General features: G+C 43.3%; 1 protein-coding gene across 1 annotated transcript in view; it reads left to right on the top strand.

Moving 5' to 3' along the window:
- The window catches only part of HYDIN (HYDIN, axonemal central pair apparatus protein), a 294,240-nt gene that overhangs the window by 28,045 nt on the left and 246,084 nt on the right, over nucleotides 1–20,111 (top strand). The window contains exon 6 of the mRNA XM_006878867.1: nucleotides 12,107–12,231. Within this exon, the coding sequence (XP_006878929.1) occupies nucleotides 12,107–12,231 (125 nt within the window). The remainder of the gene's footprint in view (nucleotides 1–12,106; nucleotides 12,232–20,111) is intronic.

The raw sequence follows: 20,111 nt of genomic DNA, 5'->3' as shown, positions 1-20,111 counted from the left end.
GAGGCTGGGAAAGCAGAATTTGACTTTTAATCTAAGAGAAACCACTAGAGGGATGTGATCTGATTTAAATGGACATGCTGAACACTGCCTTTCCCCCCTCTTGTTGCCAGTAAATGCCTTTGCTCTTTTGGGGCACCCCCACTGGTGATTGTATCAGGGCCTGGCAGAGTGGGAGCATGGTGAAGGACAGGGGAACATTTCGATCTGCTCTTCATAGGGTTGCTCTGAGTCCTGGTTAACTTGTAACCACCCTGAATGAGTCTTGCTCGAGAAAAAGTGCAGATTCCCAAGTGGTAGTGAGCGTGATCCAGCCATGTCGTCACCACACATCTTTGCTGACAGAGGGTTGAATTAACACCAATGCTTCTGCTCAGGACTTTGAACCTGGGTGAGCAGACACAGAGATGCAAAGGCCTTGGTCGTCACAACTCGTGTTGGTGTTGGTGTTGGTGTTAGGCAGCAAGGTGCAGAGGCTCAAGGGCCGGCTCTGGCGGGCGGTGCCAGCAGTAGCACTGACCTGTCCGATGACATTACATTGATTGGAGTCCCAGCTCATGGTTCTGAACTGGCCCACCAAGTGCATTATCAATTCTGTGAGCTGCCCCAACTCTTCCCCATAAGTTCGCCGGGGCTGGTTTCTGTTGTTGGCAGCCGAGAGCCTTGATGGTACAAGGAGAAAATATGTGGTTGGATTTGTGGTCACATAATTTTGAATCACAGTTTCTGGGAAGATCCCCTAACAAGCGTCCTTTCTAAAAGTGACTCTGTTGTCCCAGTGGGATCAGGGACTCCTGATTTCAAGTAATTCTTTCAATTAGAGTGATTGCCAATAGGCATGATATATAGCCTAGTTTGAGGGAATTTGGTATCAGAAAGCATAGATTCTGTTCTTTTGTGTTGGTAGGCAGCTAAAAACATGATCTTCCAGTAAATTGTTTAAAAATAGATCCTGTTTCCCCTCCTGTTGAATCGATGGTTTGATTAAGGTGTAAAATGACTACCTTTTGATCCATCAGGGAGCTCTGGTGATGCAGTCCCTGTGCAGTTGTGCTGCTGAGCCAGAGGCCATGCCTCGCTGATGGTTCAGACCCCCACTGGCTCTGAGGGACAGAGATGGCCATTCTCCTTCCTTCTGATTTACAGCCTGGAAGCCCAGGGGAGCGTCAGCTGTGAGACGGTTCTGCCCTGATGGCAGTGAGTCGAGCTGAATGCACTGATCTGTTGCCATCTAATCGATTCTGAGATGTAACCATATAACAGCCCTATAGGAAGTGTGTTACTGCCCCAGAGTGTTCCCAGGGCCAGAAGCAGATGGGCGTATCTTTCTCCCACAGGCAGCTACTGGGTCCGAACCACTGGCCTTGCAGTTAGCAGCTGAACAGCTAATGCAGCACCACTAATGCTTCTTTAAAATGCTCCATTAACAGAAATGCTTTTAAAAATTTGCTCTGTCTTCCTGTTGCCTCTATTGGAATGTGCGCTTCCCAAATGAAAGGATTTGCGTGTAATCTTTTTATTTGTATGTCCTCAGCATCTAGCAAAATGTCTAAAATAAATAAATGCTCAATAAATGTTTATAGGATGCCCAACCAACAATATATCACAAAGGCAAAGCTATAATAACCATAAACCTTGACAATAATTTAAAACAAAAAAATGCTCCAAGTACTATAAAATAGGCATAATGTTTTTTACACTAATAAAAGGAGCCACAAGGTGCTATAAAATACAGAGAGAACATGAACAATTACTATCCAATTTTATTACAGATTTGACCTAAAACTATAGTTAGTATCAAAAGAACTTTAACTGTTACAGTAAGATTAAATTTTGAAGGTGAAATAGAGGATTGAGATGCAATTCCAAAACCTAAAAGTTGAATTTATAAGTCATTAATAAGTGAGAAAGAATGGTGCAACCACTCTGGAAGGCAGTATGGCACTTTCTCAAAAAGTTGGAAATAGAAATACCGTTTGACCCAGCAATTCCACTACTGGGAATATACCCTTAAGAAACTAGAACTGCCACCCAAGCATATATTTACACACCCATGTTTATTGCGTCTTTGTTCACAGTAGCAAAGAGTTGGAAACAACCCAAGTGCCCATCAACAAATGAATGGCTAGAGAAGCTGTTTTATATTCACATACTAGAATATTATGCAGCACTGAAAAAATAAGGAACTCATGAAATATTATACGAAATGGGTGACCCTGGAGGACATTATGCTGAGTTAAATACCTCAGTCACAAAAGGGCAAATACTGCATAATGCAACAGTTATAAAACAGGACTGACATCAGGTTTGGAGGGAAACTAAAAAAAGAGGGGATAAAAAATGAACACTGCATTGAAACAGATGAGAGAGAAAATACTTTAAAAGGGATCTATTATTAGGTATTTATTTGCATGACAAAAGCCCAGAATAAGAGCTGCATAGTAAAGTGGACTGGGGATGGGGAGGTGATTGTATAACAATGAAAGAGTTTGATTTCCCCCGCCCCAAGAGAAAAGCGAACTGGGGGGAGGGATGGGCAGGGAGGAAAATGTGCAGCAGTGTATGAATGGAAATCCAAGTCCCCTATAATCTTTCATTAAAATCTCATTTTTAAAAAGTGAGAAAGATTATCTGCAAAATATAGTAACATTATAGTTAATTCGATTTAACCATTTGATGACCACTGGGGTATTCCCTTCCAGGTGCTTTCTCCCCACCCTCTCTCTACCCTCTTGTTTTTTTTTAAGTGCTGGTATCCTGTTCATAGTATTTGCTTGTGTCTGGCAGGGACTTGTGTAACTGTTTAGAGGTGAAGAGATGTTAGTTGGTGTTGTATCATTGTGTTTAAAGGTCATTGCATAAGGTAGTGCATCCCAGAGGTGTGATTGTGTTACACTATTTTTGTTTTTGGCTTTTGTACAGAAAGATAAACCTTGTATGTGTATTTCAGGTTTCTTGTAGCTTTGGCCATATAGTGGGTAGAGAGTTCCACTGCTAACCCAAAGGTGATGTACTCTCTGGCAGTTCGAATCCCACAACTGCTCTGTGGAAAATGGGAAGTCTCCTCCTGTTAAGTTTACGGCCTCCGAAAACCTGCTGGAGGGTCAGCTGTGAGTCGGTTCCGACTCCACAGCAATGACTCTGACTTCTGGCTTTTTGTGTGTAAAGGAGCCTTGCTGGCAGAATGCATTACATGTTGTACAGCTAACCAAAAGGTCAACAATTCAAATCCACAAGCCAGTTGGCCGAAAGAAGATGGGCTCCTCTTGGAAACCCAGTGTGGCCTGTGCGGAGTCACAGTCCTCTCTGCCGCACTGGCTTTGGCTTTGATGTAGTACTTGAAAGTCCAGGGTTTTGTGACGGTTTAATTTTTAAGTAAATAACTTAATTTCAGGTGCAATACATTGTCAGTACATACCTGTAGCATCCTTGATGTACTGTGTGTACATTTCTTGCAATTGTCAAGGATTCAGTTTCTGAGTTATGAGCTGTCAGTAGTACTTTTGCAATAAAAAGAAACTCATTGTAGTAGTGGCTTTTCCACGACGCCTGATCCTTTTGTGGTTTCCACATGTGTGTAAGATGGGAATACACAGTTTCTCTCTGGGGTGCGCTCTTCCCAGTGCAGAGCTGTCTAGGATTGGTATTATTCTGGTTTTGTAGATTTAGAATGGGGGGGTGGAGGGGTTTAGGGAAAATTTCTTTTTTGAAATGAACTCTTGAAGGATGAAGGCCTTCTGGGTTCTTTCTTTTCTCTTCTGAAGAATGAGCAGGAGTGCGGTGAAGACGCTTGACTGAGCCGGCCCGGCTTGTGGACTCTGCGGCTCATGTTTATGGGGATGGTAAGAACATCATCGGAAGATGATGAAGCAGCTGGTGCTGCAGAATAAAAGGTGAAGCCGATGATGATGCTTGTGCTGAACGCAAGGGAAATGAAGGCAAAGGGGGCAACGTGTCCGTTGTTTAACATAACGCCCTTACTTCAGTGATCTGCCAAAGTGGTCCCATCCTCCACCTGGTTGGTTCCCTGGCTCCTCGCCTCTCGATTTGAGCCCGTGGCCGACTCTACTTACTGTCTTTGCATTCTTCGTCTTCTGAAGCCAGCAGTCTGTGACGCTGCTCACAAAAGACAGTTTTTGGAACTGTCAGCCTCCGAAGCCAGCAGTCCCCAGAGTGGGCAGTCTGTGACCCTGTCTGCCGATGACGTGGACTCATCTGCCCACTCTCTCCGCAGACACTGTCCTGTGAGGTCCCACCTGCAGACCTGGGACTAGCCTGTACTAGCTTGTTGACCATTTACTTAAAATAAATGTGGGTTTCCCCTCCTCCCTTTCTCTCTCTCTGGGATTCTTTAGAGAAGAGAGAATGTAAAGGTGTCAGCTTAAAGACTAAGGTGCACCTGACCGAAGACATGGTATTTTTAATGACATCCTTTGCATGTAAAAGTTGAGCATTGAATAAGGAGGACTGAAGAAGAATGAATGCCTTTGAATTGTGTTATTGGAAAAGTATATTGAACACCTTGAACTACCAAAAGGACAGACAAATGTGTCTCTGAAGGCATGCAGCCAGGGTGCTCCATAGAGGCAAGGGTGAGCATGTTCTCAGAAGGAGCGAGAAAAGTAGATAATCACTGAAGGAGAAGGGAACCTTTAGCCAGATGAAATCCCATAGTGACTGCAATGTAAAGTGTTAAGCACAGCAGATTGTGAGGATGGCGTGGGATCGGTAGAGACTTCAGTCTGTTGTGCATGGGGTCTCTGAGTCCGAGTCAACTCCGTAGTAGCCCGTAACAACTAAGTTATTAACTAGAGATGTGTATTTTATACTTATGTATGTATAAATATCTTTGATTTTGCTCCTTTAGAGAACTGCCTAAGACACTTGGCTCGGCCACCTTCACCCATTGCACCTAATTATCACTGCTCTCAAGGCACACAGGCAGTTCGAATCCATCTGCTGCTCTGAGGGAGAGGGGTGGGCAGTCTCCCCCCATGTGATTTACTGCCTCTGAAAGGTGCTGGTGGGTCAGCTGTGAGTCAGTTCCAACCGATGGTGCACGTGACAGCTGCATCAGTGCTCTTAGCTGACCCCTGAAAGAAGTGGATGCGCCCTCGGGTGCCATGGTGATTTATGAAGACATGGTGCCGATCACCAATAAAACAACACATGCCAGTGTAGCTCGCCATGCTCTGGTACAAAGTTTGGTGCCTTGATGGACTCTTGAACTAGCTTTGTGAGTCAGTTTGCTATTTATTTCAGAGAAAGATAAATGTGTATCATGACAGTGCTGTTCCTGCCTCCCTAGGTGAGAGTGTGGTACTTGGACTGTGTCACTCACGCCGCCAATCTCATAGGCTCATTGCTTTAGACAAATTTTTTGCACTCTTGCAGCTTGATGCAAATCATGAAGGAAAGGGGACTCTATGCTGCGGGGCCAGCCGATGACAAGGAAAGATAAATTACAGCAGGAAGAATTTCTGTCCTGTAAGAAAGGCTGTATGTCAGCAGTGAAGTGGCAGGACCACAGACTTGTGACAGTTTAGTCGATGGGTCACAATTCAGAGGACATCACTAATGTCGTACAAAGAACAGAGACAGTTCCTTCCCAGTAATCTCTTGCCCAAGAGCAGTTGCAGAGCACAAAATAATTATGGGAGCAGCAGACCATTTTGGCCAGAGGCACAAAAGACTTGCTTTCAAATAATGGCATCGATTGCTGTATTTCCTTATTGACCTTGGCATTGTAAACAGTTTAACAATGTGAAACAGTAACAGGGCAGATGTGACCACATTTCCTTCAGGCAGATTCTCATTAGACAGCTTTCTGCGGGCCAGGAAGTCAAAAGAAAAAGAAGATCCTCCTGTCCTGTCTAGAGCAAGCCCAGAAGCAGCTAGATGCAAGTGACATTCAGTCTGATAGGCTAGAAAGCATTTACCTGCAAAGGGGTCGACAAGGTGCTGGAGAGAATATAGCACTAAGGAAAAGGAGACTCAAAGATATGGAGCCGTTTCAGGGTGGCTTTATGTTTCTAGAACTTCACACTGTAAAATAAAACTGCTAAGATACTGTGAATCTTCCCATACCTCATCCTACATACCACAAAGTCCAGTGGGACATATGCATCCCACATAATGTTTCCCAAAATTCATTGTACCTAAAAAAAGTTAAATCACCCCATAACTCAGTACACAGTTCATTTAAAAAACAAAACAAAACACTATATTTACAAAAGTAGTTACACAGTCCATTGGTAGAAACCATTGTATCTACAAAAATCTCACAGAAAATAATTTGATCATAGAAGACAAAATTAATATTTAATCTGCTAATATGTTTAATCTGTTGGATGGAATACCTTTAGTCCTTGTGAGCTGTTCATAGTCCCTTCTTATTGGTGGATAGTTTTCACAAAATGGAATTTTTTTCTGTAATAAAATATTTGCTGTTAATGAGGATGTGATATTAAAAAAAATCATTTTTTCTAGAGTGAGCCAGCCTTGTCTCCTTGAGGAAAACTGCTGTTTGTCTCTTTGTAAGTCCAGTTTCTGGCACTTGATAACCTCTCCCATTCAGCCTGCCTGCCTTTAGTAAAATGAAGTACAAAATCAAATTATAGACAGTGTTTAAGCACCAGAACCTAATACACTAATACGCTCTACCCAATTAACATCTGATTTATTGAGAAAGCTTACGCAGCCCCAAGTGACAAAGGCTGTCCCAGGTGTTTTCCAGCCACTTTGAGTGCAATCCAAGGCCAGACCATCAGCGCAAAGGGAAGATGCTTGTTACCACTCGATGGAGTTGAGGAATGAGACTCCTCTGTGGAGAATGAACTTAGTTTCTGTGGTGCGATAACATGAAATTAATTGCAAATCTTTTGATACCAAGCAATGTTTGGGGGGGGGAGAAAAATGAAAGCGCGTCACAGGAAGAAAAATATTAGCAAGTGGGGAGACAGAGAGAGAAGGAAATATCACAGTGTTCTGCTAATGCCAGTGAAGCAGGCCTGCTTCTCAGCTCTTTGGATGTACTGAGGCCCAAAAGGAGGGAGAACTCTCAAGCTGTGAGCTCCGCCTTCATCTTCCACGAAGCAGAGATTCTTGATACACCCCCAATGTGCTCCTTTTCTGGTCCACTTGTCCTCAGCTTCCAGGGAGTCAGCCCCTGGCTCCCGGGGGCCCCCATGCGCAGTGGGCCACACTCTTGTCATTCGTAGGGTTTTTATCGACTGGTTTTCAGAAGTAGGCCACCAGGCGTTCCTTCCCAGCCAGTCTTCACCTGGAAGCTCTACTGAGGCACCTTCATCATCACACAAACACACAGACTTTCCCTGGAGACCACTGGCTGGCCTGGGATGCACCGGCCTGCAGGTGAACCCAGGCTTTTCTACATGGAAACTGAACTAGCACTGCCCACTGAATCATCATTGCCCTGCTGTCTCACCGAGATAATTTTTAATATTAGTACAGATATTTTATGTGCCCTTTTAAGACTTGATTGTGATTCAATAGTGTCTTTTGAGAGGCTCCTGAGAATGAAGAAGTGCCTTTGGGGTGTATGTGAAGAAGGAAGTTGCGTACAACCTGGAGGCTTCCACGTTCACACTGAGGGCAGGCGGAGAGAACGTGAACTTGAAAGCAGGCTTCCACCTTGACCGACCATTACTAGTGGGCTAATGGAGCGCCCTGCATGTTCCTCTGGATCATATGGTTTCTCAAGTCTTAAATGCACACGACAGTGCCTTTTTTTGTGGAGTTTTCCTAAGAGGAAAGGAATGGACATAACTTTAAATCTGGTCTAAACCACATTCTCATGGAATTCTGCTTCCATTCCTTTCCATTTTTTTCTCAAGAGCCATGGTAACTCAGGTCAGCTAAAGCAAGACGGAGCAAGAGCGTATAGCCTCTGAGAGACCATGTCATGAGACGTGATAGACACAGTCCAGGCTGGCCCTAGCAGTTCTGGAACATGTGGGAGGGCTCAGCCTGGTTGGAAGGGAGGAGAGGGGCAGTGCAGAGGGAAACCAACGCCCTCTCGTCCCATCTGAGCCGTTGATTCCAAAGGTGACTGTTGAAGGTATTGGAATGAGAAGTTGATGTGACATGACCTGTGTATATATGTTTTACAATATTGAAGTCTTGTTGTTGTTGTTATGTGCCGTCAAGTTGTTTGCGACTCATAGCGACCGTATGTACAACAGCCCTAAACCCTGCTCTATCCTGTGCCAATCTCATTGCCTCTGACACACCCATCCCGAGCACCTCAGTCACTGAATCAATCCACCTCATAGAGGGTCTTCCCCTCCTGCGCTGTCCCTCCACTCTACCGAGCATGATGTCCCTCTCTAAAGACCTGTCTCTCCTTACAACATGTCCAAAGTATGTCAGACGAAGCCCCAGAATCCTTGCCTCCAAGGAGCAGCCTGGTTTAATCCTCTCTAGGGTGAATCTGTTTGTTTTCTTGGCAGTCCATGGTACATTCAATACTCTTCTCCAGCACCACAGTTCAAAGGCGTCAGTTCTCCTTCTATCCTCCCCAGTCATTGTCCAACTCTCTGATGCATAACAAGTGATTGCAAAAACCATGGCCTGTATCAGGCGCACCTTAGTCTCCAAAGAGACACTGTTGCTCTTGAGTATTTTGGAGAGGTCCCTAACCGCAGACTTTCCCATCGCAATACATTTTTTTATTTCCTGGCTACTGGTGCCAAGAGTGTTGACCGTGAAGCCGAGCAAACTGAAGCTGTGAACAATCTCAGTCTCTTTTGCCATCCATCCTGATCCTACCGATTGGTCCAGTGGTAAGAATTTTTGTCTTCTTGACATTGAGCCTCAGTCCATATTGAAGGCTGCAGTCCTTGACCCTCTGTAGTAAGTGCATGAGGTCCTCCTCAGTTTCAGCGAGCAAGGTTGTGTCATCTGCATAACACAGATTGTTGATAGATCGTCCACCAATCCTAATGGTACGCCTCTCCTCATAGAGCCCAGCCTCTCGGATAATCTGCTCTGCATACAGGTTGAAAAGGTATGGAGACAGGACACATCCCTGATGTACAACCTTCTCAATTTTGAACCATGCAGTGTTGCCCTGCTCTATTTTGACGACTGCCTCTTGGTCCAAGTATAGGTTTCGCATTAGCACGATTAAATGTTCTAGGATTCCCATTCTTCTCAGAGTCAGCCACAGTTTGTTATGATCCACGCAGTCAAATGCCTTTGCATAATCAGTGAAACACAGATAATGACAAAAACGTGAACTCACCTAAATACTCCAACTTCTGTGCATCCCCCAGGATCTGGGGGCTCTCACTGAAGATAGGTACACAAGGGATGACAAATGGTAATAAAGACTGACAGTGTTCCAGAGACCAGTCTAAATGCTTTATCACCATGTTACATCCTCTCTGTAACCCTAGGAAGCAAATTCTGTCATTGCCCTCATTTTTTACAGATAGGGAAACAGAGTGTAAGTAACTTGACCAAGGTTATGGCAAAACTGAGTTTTAAACTCATTGAGTTGATCTCAGAGTCTAGTAACCATGCCTCTGCAGCATTTTCCAGGGGTTCACGCCTGTGAAAGGAGGACACAAAATGGAATAGGAAAGTAAAGAAATAAAAGGTTGGGAGGTCAAGGAAAAGAAGAGGAAAAAGAAAATCATCCCATCCAGGCACCACAGTAATCATCACAGGTGCCCCTCAGCACATTGGTATAGATGCCTTCCCCTTTCAGAAACGAAGTTCTAAGGGAAAATTTCAGGAATAAAGAAATAAATAATCAGAAACTGCTTAGCCTGCCAGATACATTGTCCAATACATTACTTTGAGAAACTAGCAATTTAAAGAAGTGAAATGGACCATGAAAATAATTAAATGGCTTGGGTTTCTTACTTAGAAGGAAGAACTCTGCAAATTATATGGACCTTCATGACCAGTGCCAGCATCTCTTTGACTTCTCCCTTCTAGGACAGTTTAATGAAAATACTTCCTATTCCCAAATCCTATCCTTCCTACTTGTGGTCCCCACATCCCCAAATTCTATGTTCAAGACCCTGAACTTAGCAGCAGTTTGCTTTTCTAAATGCATGCTTCACCCTTCTCCAGAGTATTGCCCAAGAGGTTGATATGTATGGCCCAACTTCACAGGGTCTCCAAGTTTGTTTTTTAAAAAAAAAAAACCCAAAAACAAACCATGCAAAGGCTTTTGACTGTGTGTATCATAACAATTATTGGATGACATTGAGAAGATTAGGAATCCCAGAACTCTTAGTTGAGCTCATGGGATACCCAGACCCAGAAACTGTTATTTGAACAGAGTTAGGGAACACCACATGGTTTAAAATCAGGAAAGGTGCACATCAGGGGTATATCCTTTCTTCATACCTATTCAATCTGTGTGCAGAACAAATCATTTGAGAAGCTGGACTCTGTGATGGCATCTCTGTGTTGCGTCAGGATTGGAGGAGGATTCTTGAACAACCTGTGTTAATACGGGTGACGTAACCTTGCTTGTGGAAAGTGAGGAGGACTTGAAAGGCTTGCTACAGAGGATTAAAGATTAAAGCCTTCTATATGAGTTACGTTTTAACATCAGAAAACAAAGATCCTCACCACCAGGCCAGTAGACATAACAGAGAGAAATTGTCAATGGTTTAATCTTGCTTGGATCTACAATCAACACAGGTGGTACCAGCAGGCAAGAAATTGAGTGACTTATTGCATTGGAAAAATGTGTTGTCAAGGATCTCTCCAGAGTGCTTGAAAGCAGTGATATCATTGTGAAGATGTAACATGCACCTGATCAAACCATCATCTTTTCAGTTGTTTGCTATGCAACTGAAAGTTGGACAGTGACTAAAGATAACAGTAGAAGAATAAATGCCTTTGAGTTGTGGTGTTGGAGAACAGTGCTGAATAGCCCATGGACCCCCCAGAAGGACAAATAAATATGTCTGGGAAAAGGTGCTGCCAAGGTGCTCCTTGGAGATAAGGAGAGTGGAACTTCATCTGTTGTTAGGAGGGCCAGTTGTTGGAAAAGGACATCATGTTTGGAAAGGTAGCAAGTCAGCAAAGGAGGGGAAGACACTTCCGAGGTGGACTGACAGCAGTGATGGACGGTAGGCTGCAGTGTGTCAGAGATGGTCACGATGGCACAGGATAGATGGCGTGAATAGGGCAGGGTTCAAATTCATTGTTCTTGGGTCACTGTGAGTCATAGTCAACTTGATGGCACTGATTATGTCTAAGGGTTACTGGTTGCATTCAGCCAACAGTTGCCCCAACAGGCAGTCCAAGGGAAGAAAGATAATGCAGTCAGGATACCACTTCCCTGGCCCTTTCCCAGCCACCTGGGCTGACTTCCTCCTTGATCAAAGCTCCTTGCTCCTCATACAGCAGCCTTCTCTCAGCATTCATTCTGGGTTTCAAATCCACCCCTTTCCCATGGTTCTTTGGTTCTAGAATTAATAACAGCACCAGTGTTACTAACAATGGGCTACTTCATCATCATCCTTCATGGGCGCCCTTCCGCTCCCTTTATATAAGCCCTTTGTTTTACTCTAATGTTATCCCCCATCTCTTCCATTGAAGACTTTGACTACTTAGATGTATATTTTTTCTCTTTCTGAGTCCCCCTTTCCTCTCAACTCTCTGAACCTGTTGCTATTCCTTTTGAAAGTACTGTTCTTTTGTCCTGACAACATTTGCATACATGGTTTATGTCTGTCTCTCACTAGAATCTCACTATCTGAAGACAAGGGGCATGTGTATTCATTGGCTAGGACCTAACCGATCTGGTCCCAGCGGAAACACTCAGGCTACGTGGAATGAATGACCCAATGGCCAGGACTCCAGCAAGAATAGTCTTTATTGCATTGTTTCATTTCCCCCCTTACACTTGCTCATCTATTACCCTTAATTTCTTTAACATCAACGCTAAGGGTGTTTCATTTTTTCACTTTAGGGAGGAAAATACACTTTGTTTCTGGCTCACTAAGCTGCGTCTCCAGGCCTGGCCTGTCTGTCCAGCTGGACCTTGCCTCTCCTCTCAGTTCCCCTGTACACTAGTCAAGAAAGTACCATGACAGATGTGTCTCCATGTGCATTGCAGGCCTTTCTCTGTTGAGCCATCTATTGGAACTCTCAATGTGGGAGACACCACGCAACTGGAGGTAGAATTTGAGCCACAAACGGTGGGCAGTCACGCAGAAAAACTAATCGTCTGTTACGACACAGGTAGGTATTATTCTCCGTGGAAAGTTCTGTATGCCAAGACAGGTCAGAATGGAAACAAAAAGTCAAAAAGGAAATACTGATTCTCTCAGGTTAAGCCAAGAGTCATGAAGTAAGGAGCCAATGGATAAATGCCTCCCGTAGAAATGATGCTGAGTTGTGTATCAATCTGACCTCATTAAGTTCCTCCAGTTCTTGAAAGACTAGGGAATAGAGAGTTCAGGAAGGAATTTATACCCAGAAGTCATGCTGGGAGATTGAAGCAATCAGTGCATGGATAGATGGAAATTTGAAGGTTGTGGGAGTCCCATGGACTTCACATTTGTTGCTACAGTTGTCTGACATTATGAAATACAATCTCTTGTCACAGTGCCCTTGCATGTGAATACTAATCTGTGTAAGATCCTGACACCATACAACTTAGATGGCACATAAATACAGCACTGTGGCTATTGCCGCCTTGCTTTTTCTTAAGGGCCACGCACTGCATAATCATGACAACGACATAGTTTTTGCAGATGTTTAATTCATGGCCATGTAGATGGCATATACATAGTGCAAGTCTCCAGCGTTGGTTTTCAAATGAATATTTTAGCATTACCATTTATTATTTCATGATCTTCTCATTTTGTTCGTGCTTCCTTTCTGCCCATTCATCATGATTGACCCAGATTCTCTGCAGCCAAAAGGCATGATTGGAGAGGAGCAGAAAGGACCTCCAGGTCACAGTTGAGAGTCACTGGCTGTGTGGGTGGCTGCACATTTCCAACTCTTAACTTGTCAACTTGCCCTCACTCTCCATTATCCATCATAACAGAAACTCATACCCAGTGGCACAAACCTTTATGTCTTCCTTTCTAATGTCAGGCATAACTCACTGCAACTAGATCAGGTATAAAGGGGAATGTTTTGGCCCCTGTTCTTGTTACGGGAGCCAACGCAACATAGTTGCCTCTTGGGTGAGCTTTCAGATGCTTTCAATCCCAGGGGAAGAGATTGCCCACCTTTTCCTGCAGAGCAATCGGTGGATTTGAACTGCCTTTGGGCTGGCGGTGCAGCTCCCAACCCGGGCAGCTCTAGCCCCTAGAGCTCGCTTTGTAACCAGATGTTATTGCTCAGTTTTCTCTACTTTGGATTCCCAAGTGGTTTTGTGTGTTGGATTTTCATTAGCATTTGATCAAAAATATTTTAGAACTTTTTCTTCTTTGATTCATGTTTAACAATGTGTTACTTAATATCCAAACACTTGAGGATGTTCTAGTTATCTTTTTGTTGTTGGCTTTTAATTTTATTTTTTTATCAGTGACAGAGAACAAATTCTGTATGATACCAGACTTTGAAATTCGTTGAGGCTTACTTTAGAGCCCAGAATGCATTCCAGGTTGAAATCACTGGCACAAGTTCCACCATTATCAATTAAGTTAAATATGTTAATTTTCATGTTGTTGAATCTGTAACATCATTAATTTTTTTTATCTGTGTTTTACTAGTAATTAGGAGGTGGTATTAAAATCTGTAATTGTGACTGAATTTGTTGTTTCTCTTTATGGTGATTTTTGCTTTCTGTATTTTGTGACTGAGTTATTTACATACACTTTTAGGATTATTACCACTTTCTGTTAACTCTGTTATTATCATGAATCATCTTTTTTATTATTATTATACTAGTTTATTTACAGAATTCAAATACATTGTTTTCCACACCAGACCCTTCCAGTTTCCCTCACCCCTCATCAAATTGTACATCCCCAAAATTAGACTCCCCTCCACCTGCACATCCGCACCCCTCTACTTCCGCCCTCCCCCCTTGGATCCTCATACTCGTTCTACAATAATGGTTCTATATAATATTTGTCCTTGTGGGACTGAGTCAGTTCTCAGTTCACTTAGCATAATGCTTTCCAGTCCCTCCCAAGTTAGGTAATAATTGACAAAGTCATTGTTCCTGTGTGGTGAAGCATCTTTTTGTCTCTAGTAAGATTTCTGACATGAAAGTCTTATTTGGTCTCATATCTGCACGGTTCAGTACCTTTCTTTGGGTTTGTATGTACAGGGTGTATTTCAACCCTTCCTTTAATTTCAGCTTTTCTGTGACTTCCTATTTGAGGTGTATTGGTGTGTCACCTGGTGGTGGTTTTTTCAGATTTAATCTGGGGGAAAAATCAATCTTTTCATTTTACTATTCAATCCTTTTGTATTGAATGCTGTTAGAAATATATTTAACTCTCTTTTGTGACCATGAAGTAGTTGGTGCCTGTTACAGGAAAATTATAGCTCAATTTCAACACAAAAATTCTGGTATTCTTAGTGTCAGTGGTGGGTGGCATTGAAAAAAATGAGTGTAAGCTCAGCCAATGATACAGTGATTCTTTCATCTACATCTCTATATCTAGTTAATGTACGTTACCAATTTTTATTTATGTCAGCCTCCAAAACTATGTATTGAAAGAATGAACGTGTGGCTTTAGAATTATCTTTGAGCCACTGTAACACAAGATTTTATACCAGGAGCTTAAAAAATAATGAAGCATAGTCAATGCTTTGACCTTCACTAAAATAATTAATTGTTGGGAAATATATTGCATCATCTTGAAAATATTGCTTATTTGACCTTTAACGCAACCTCTTTAATATTTTAGGTTTACTTTAATACATTTAACATCATTATTATTCTAGGTGTTTATAATTTACAAATAAACACGTCTGTATTTTGGGGGGCATCTAGTAACAACACTTCATTTGATTGGATTGGAATCTAAATGTTTTTGAGACTAATAGACTTAGCTTGTTGAGGGAAGATTTCAAGGGTCATTAGACTTTACATTTGGAAAACAAAAGCCCTGAGCAGGAAAGGGGCCTGTCCAAGATCATATGACTAGTCGGTACCACAGTTGGAACCCAAGCTCCGACCCTCATCACTGGTGCTGCCCGATGCTTTTCCCATCATAGCGAATCGTCGCCTATTCTCTCCTATCATCACACAAGCGTCTTTACTCCCTTATTTTGGTGACATTGAAATGCTGTTGCATTCTCCAGGCGGCCGTCACTCTGGACTTTACTCTCCTACAAGTAGATGGAATACTACCTATCCTTTCCCGTGCGAGAAAATGGTGAATTGAGCCAGAGTGAATATTTGCATATTAAAGATTGACTCACACATAGAAAGTTTCCACACCTTGTAGTTGTAGTAACCTGAAGGCATTTTCTGAAGATTGCAGCCAGGGATAAGCTGTCTTGAAGTATTTTTTGCCTCATAGAAAATGACTGAAGGGCTGATAAGAATATGTTTTCATCTTTATTGTGGCTTATCAATGACCAAAGCCTGTAACCTTCCATTAGTGGAAACAGTAATAACTGCCTGGCGATTCATTAGGGCGCTCCCCCCCCCCCGTGTGTCCATGATCATTGGCTTGTCATTGAACTTTGCGCAGCTGTTTGAAGTGTGAATTGATTTGAGGAGAGACATTTTAATATGGGCTGTTGATGAAAGTCTTGCCTTCAAGCGTCTCTAAGACAGTGTTCCAGAAGGAGAAGCACTGATGCTCCCAAGCAGGAAGCAGTCAGTCACACACGGAGAGTTGTGTGTTTGTCCTTCAGCCACTGGATATGGTCTTGACTCAGTGCAGCCAAGCGGGAACTTTGTGGTTTTTTCCTTACAACCAGATTTTGAACTCATGTTCACCAATAAACCAACATCAGCATCAGATATTTTACTAACATCTTCCAGATCTAGAATTTTCTCTTCCCCTCCCCCTCCGCATTCCCCTGCAGATTTCCTTGTGTAGCAAAATCAAGTTTGTTTAAGCCATTGATTTTATGCCAGAAATGATTTGGTTGCCTTTTTATTAGCTGAGGAAGAACCAAAGTAACTTGATACGTGTTTAAGAACTCCTCTTTCCAGAATAGATTGAAAATACAGTTCTTGAAAGCTGTGTTCACAACAACAAAACAAAAAGAAACAACAAAGCAAAACAAAAACAGCAGCTAGCACGGTCATTCTGTCTTCTCAGTAAAACAGGAAAGCATTGCATAGAAATGACTGGGCCGTTTGTTAGGAGTGAAGATGGCTTACTGCTTACGGTTTTGCTTTTTAACAAGGCGGTGAGAAACCTTCTATACTCAGAGGGCTCAGGGGGCTGTTAGTATTCAGAACAGGCTTTTTAAAAAAAAGTTTTGTTTGAACCTTTCAATACTTGAACGAGCACGAGTAGCTGGAACACAGCAGAATTTTCTTTAATGCTCAGTGAGGTGATTGTCCCCAAAGAGGTGACATTAACCACTAGCATAATCAGGAAATAGAGCTGGTGCACTTACTCAGCATTTTAAAAAGTGTTCTGCCCCACGCTGAGGAGGAGATATTTCAGCTTAGGAGTCAGGAGTTGGCAAGCACGCTTTCTCTCCTGTGCGATGATAAACTACTACTAAATATATTAGCAGCCATAATATTTGTACTTCACAGGACAGCTTTACAGTCATTTATATATTTGACTTTACTAAATTTCCTGCAACCCTCAATTTCCCCCCTCCTAACAGCCAATAAAGGAATACCAAAGTATAATATAATAAGTAGTCTGGGGTGATGTATTTTTCTGTTGAAACTGTTAATTACCTTTGTGACTAGAGAGGAACCCTGGTGGTGTAGCATATAACGTTGTGGGCTATTAAAGGAGAAGCCGTGGTTTGAATCCACCTGCTGTTCTGCAGAAGAAAGACGGGCAGTCAGTCTCCTCCCCTCAGACTTACAGTCTCAGCCATCCAATGGCGGCCACCGAAAGTGGGAGTCAGCTCAGCGGCCATGGCTACAAGATACACTGTTGACACCTCACTCACCATGAACCATGTTACAGTTGCCGATTACAATTATACACATAGACCATCATAAGTACTCTAAGGAAACTTTCTGACAGTGAACAATACAAATTTTTAAGCATTGTGGCACATCTGTTTAGTAAAACGTTTTCTGTTTCAGCTTTTTTAATATCTACCGTCCAGTTGTATTAATCACATTCACATGTCATCAGTGGTTAAGCACTCACCTGTTGACTGAAAGGTTGTCAGTTTGAATCCATCAGCTGTTGTGGGGAGAAGGCTGTAGCAGTCTGCTCTGTAAAGATTATAGTCTTGGATGCCCCTTGTGGCCATTCTGCTCTGTCCCGTAGGCTTGTGAGGAGTTGGAATCGACTTAGCATCAGTGAGTTTTGGGGCTTTAATTACATTCATCACATTGTACAACCATCACCACTGTCTGTTTCCAGGCTTTTCCATCATGCTTACCAGAAACTCAGGGCTGTAGAAGCAACAGAACCACTCCGTAATCTATTTTTCCCATTTGGATCCCGAGGAATTACAGAATTTATGACTCAACTGTTTGTTGAGGATTATTTAAGATTTGAATGATGTAAGGCATCAGTACCCTTCAATTTTTCCTACCATAATAAATCACATGAATATCTGATCAGAGTGGCCAATACCAGTCCATCTCAGCTCAGTGATACCTAGCACGTCGCCCTCCCTGTGTTCCACCTGATTTTTTACAATCCCAGTTTTCTGCTCTTAAATTTTGTACATTCCATGTTCCAGTTATTAATGAATATTTTCAGCTGTTTCTCCTCATCTTTTGAGTGTGTTCTACTCTGAATGGCTTCATTTACGGGACTCTGTCTAACAGTGCTCCTCTGTTGCTCATAGGTTTTTGAAAGGTCTGTTATTTCAAAAGTGAATGGCCAGTCCTGATTCTTAGTCTGTTTCAGTCTGCTGAAATCTGTCCACCGCGGGTGACCTTACTGGTGTTTGAAATACCGGTCACTTGGCTTCCAGCATCACAGCATCACACTGGAGGAGACCCCAGAACAGAAAACTGACAGACAGGTGCTGCACCCATAAGAACAAACTAGAAACGAACAGGTGTACACACATGTACGTGAACTATAGAACAAGCAGCATCCCAGCAACATGCAAGCCCCGCTCTCAGTGCATGCAAGTCCCCCCAGTACAGCGTAGTGACGTAAAAATGCTATACCATAAGTACAAGCCATAAAGCAGTGAAACAGATATAATAGAACAAATGTGCATGCTGTGGGGAATAGGAAACAGTGTGTATGCCAGCCCAGCAAAGACCAGAGTTGGGGTGCACAGTGAGTTCTGAAGCTCCAAGAAGTGAGCCTGGTCACAGGTCACCTCTTCTGTTCTAATGGGTGTTGGAGGTGTCTGCCCACCTTGGGGCAGAGTTCCTGCTGGTCTCAGAGGAGCCAAGGCCAGTCGCCTGGCTAGAGATGGTGACTTTGCCAGTCCAGGCGATGGGCACAGGCAGGGTATCAGTCAGAGATGATGTGCACAGAGATACAGTCACTGCTGGTCGGACATGATTTCCGTGAGGCTTCTGTAAATCACGCAGCAGATGAAGCTTCCAAAATCCTTCCCTACACCGCTGTGTAGACTAGACCCATGCTTCATAGGTTTTCCAGTGCTTTAGATATTGGAAGTAGCTTAGCTCCTCAAGTCTTTCTTCTGTGCCAGCTCCTCTGGTTGGATCTGAACGACCAACCCTCAGTAGCAGCCCAACACATAGACCATCTGTACCACCCAAGGACTTCTGCAGACTGTTAACCTAACCCCTGCCATCGGGTTGATTCCACCTCATGGTGACCATCAGGTTTCCAAGGCTGGGTGTATTTATGGGAAGAGACTGCCGTCTTTCTCCTGGAGAGCACCTGGTGGCTTTGAACTGTCAATATTTTGGTTAAGAGCCCAATGCCTAATGCACTATACCTCATCTCAGAACTCATCTCAGATCCTTATTAGATGTTGGTGTTTACAGACACAGTAAAGGACCTTGATTTCTTTCATTTTTTTGTTGTTGTGTACCATCGAGCGGGAATCAACGCATAGCTGACCCTCTAGCGGGTTTTCAGAGGCAGTTAATCGCGTGGGGGAAGATTGCCCCTCCTCCCGCAGAGCAGCTAGCTGGTGGATTTGAACCATGTGCCGTTGGGATTGTAGAGCAACTTCTTAACACTAGGCCACCAAGAGCTCCCTTTTCAGAGACGACTAAATTGAAGTTCTGTGGTGATGAATGACTTTAGACCTGAGTCCAGGCCTTTGGGACTCTTGGAGGCCAACACCCCTCACTGCCTTCCTTGTGGATTAAGAACTGGCTTTGGCATTGCTCTTGCACTGGCTGAGCTCAGGCAAGTTGCTTAATTTTTGTTTTCCAAACTCTGCAAAGAAAGATCCCTCAAGCCAGTTTGGTTCCACGTCCCCTGGAGTGTTTTATTTGACCCAACTGGGCCTGGAACAAGAAACTCACTTTCCATCAACTTGTTACTTCCCTGGAAAATTGATAGCTCTGCATGTGTATCTTATTGAGTGCCTTTCTCTATTATCTGCGAGTACTGAAACCACGCTATGAAATGGATTGTGGATGGGCTAGCTTCACTTTTACTATATGTAAAATTCGTTTTCTGTTTTTACTTGATTGATAGTAGTGAAACTGGCAAGAAGTAATAAGATCTTCCACAAAATAGATCTGTCTTCACTGGGACATAATAGATGGCTGTGGATAACTCCATTTCCAGTGAATGTCACTCTCAACCCCAGAAACTAGCAGGAGCAGGCACCCAAGGGCACAGAAACACTAACATCGGTCACAGCGCCCTTACCTGCTCCTGCAGCCATGGCCCCTTTCATCTGTCTTCGGGCTAGGCGGAGGGAAATTCCCTTTTTTGGCTTTAACAAGCAGAAACTCATCTTCTCCCAGTTTAGGCGGTTAGAAGATCAAAGGCAGGGTGTTGACTTACTGGAAAGACCTCTTTGTCAGCTCTGAAGGAATGGCCTTGTCTCCTTCGAGCATCTGGAGGCTCCATGTGAGTCTCGGCATCAACCTT

This window comes from Elephantulus edwardii, unplaced genomic scaffold (assembly GCF_000299155.1).
Source record: "Elephantulus edwardii isolate Elephantulus edwardi_28Jun2011 unplaced genomic scaffold, EleEdw1.0 scaffold00001, whole genome shotgun sequence".
NCBI lineage: Eukaryota > Metazoa > Chordata > Mammalia > Macroscelidea > Macroscelididae > Elephantulus > Elephantulus edwardii.
Note: the sequence above shows the minus strand (reverse complement) of the source record. Positions and strands in the feature narration are given on the sequence as shown.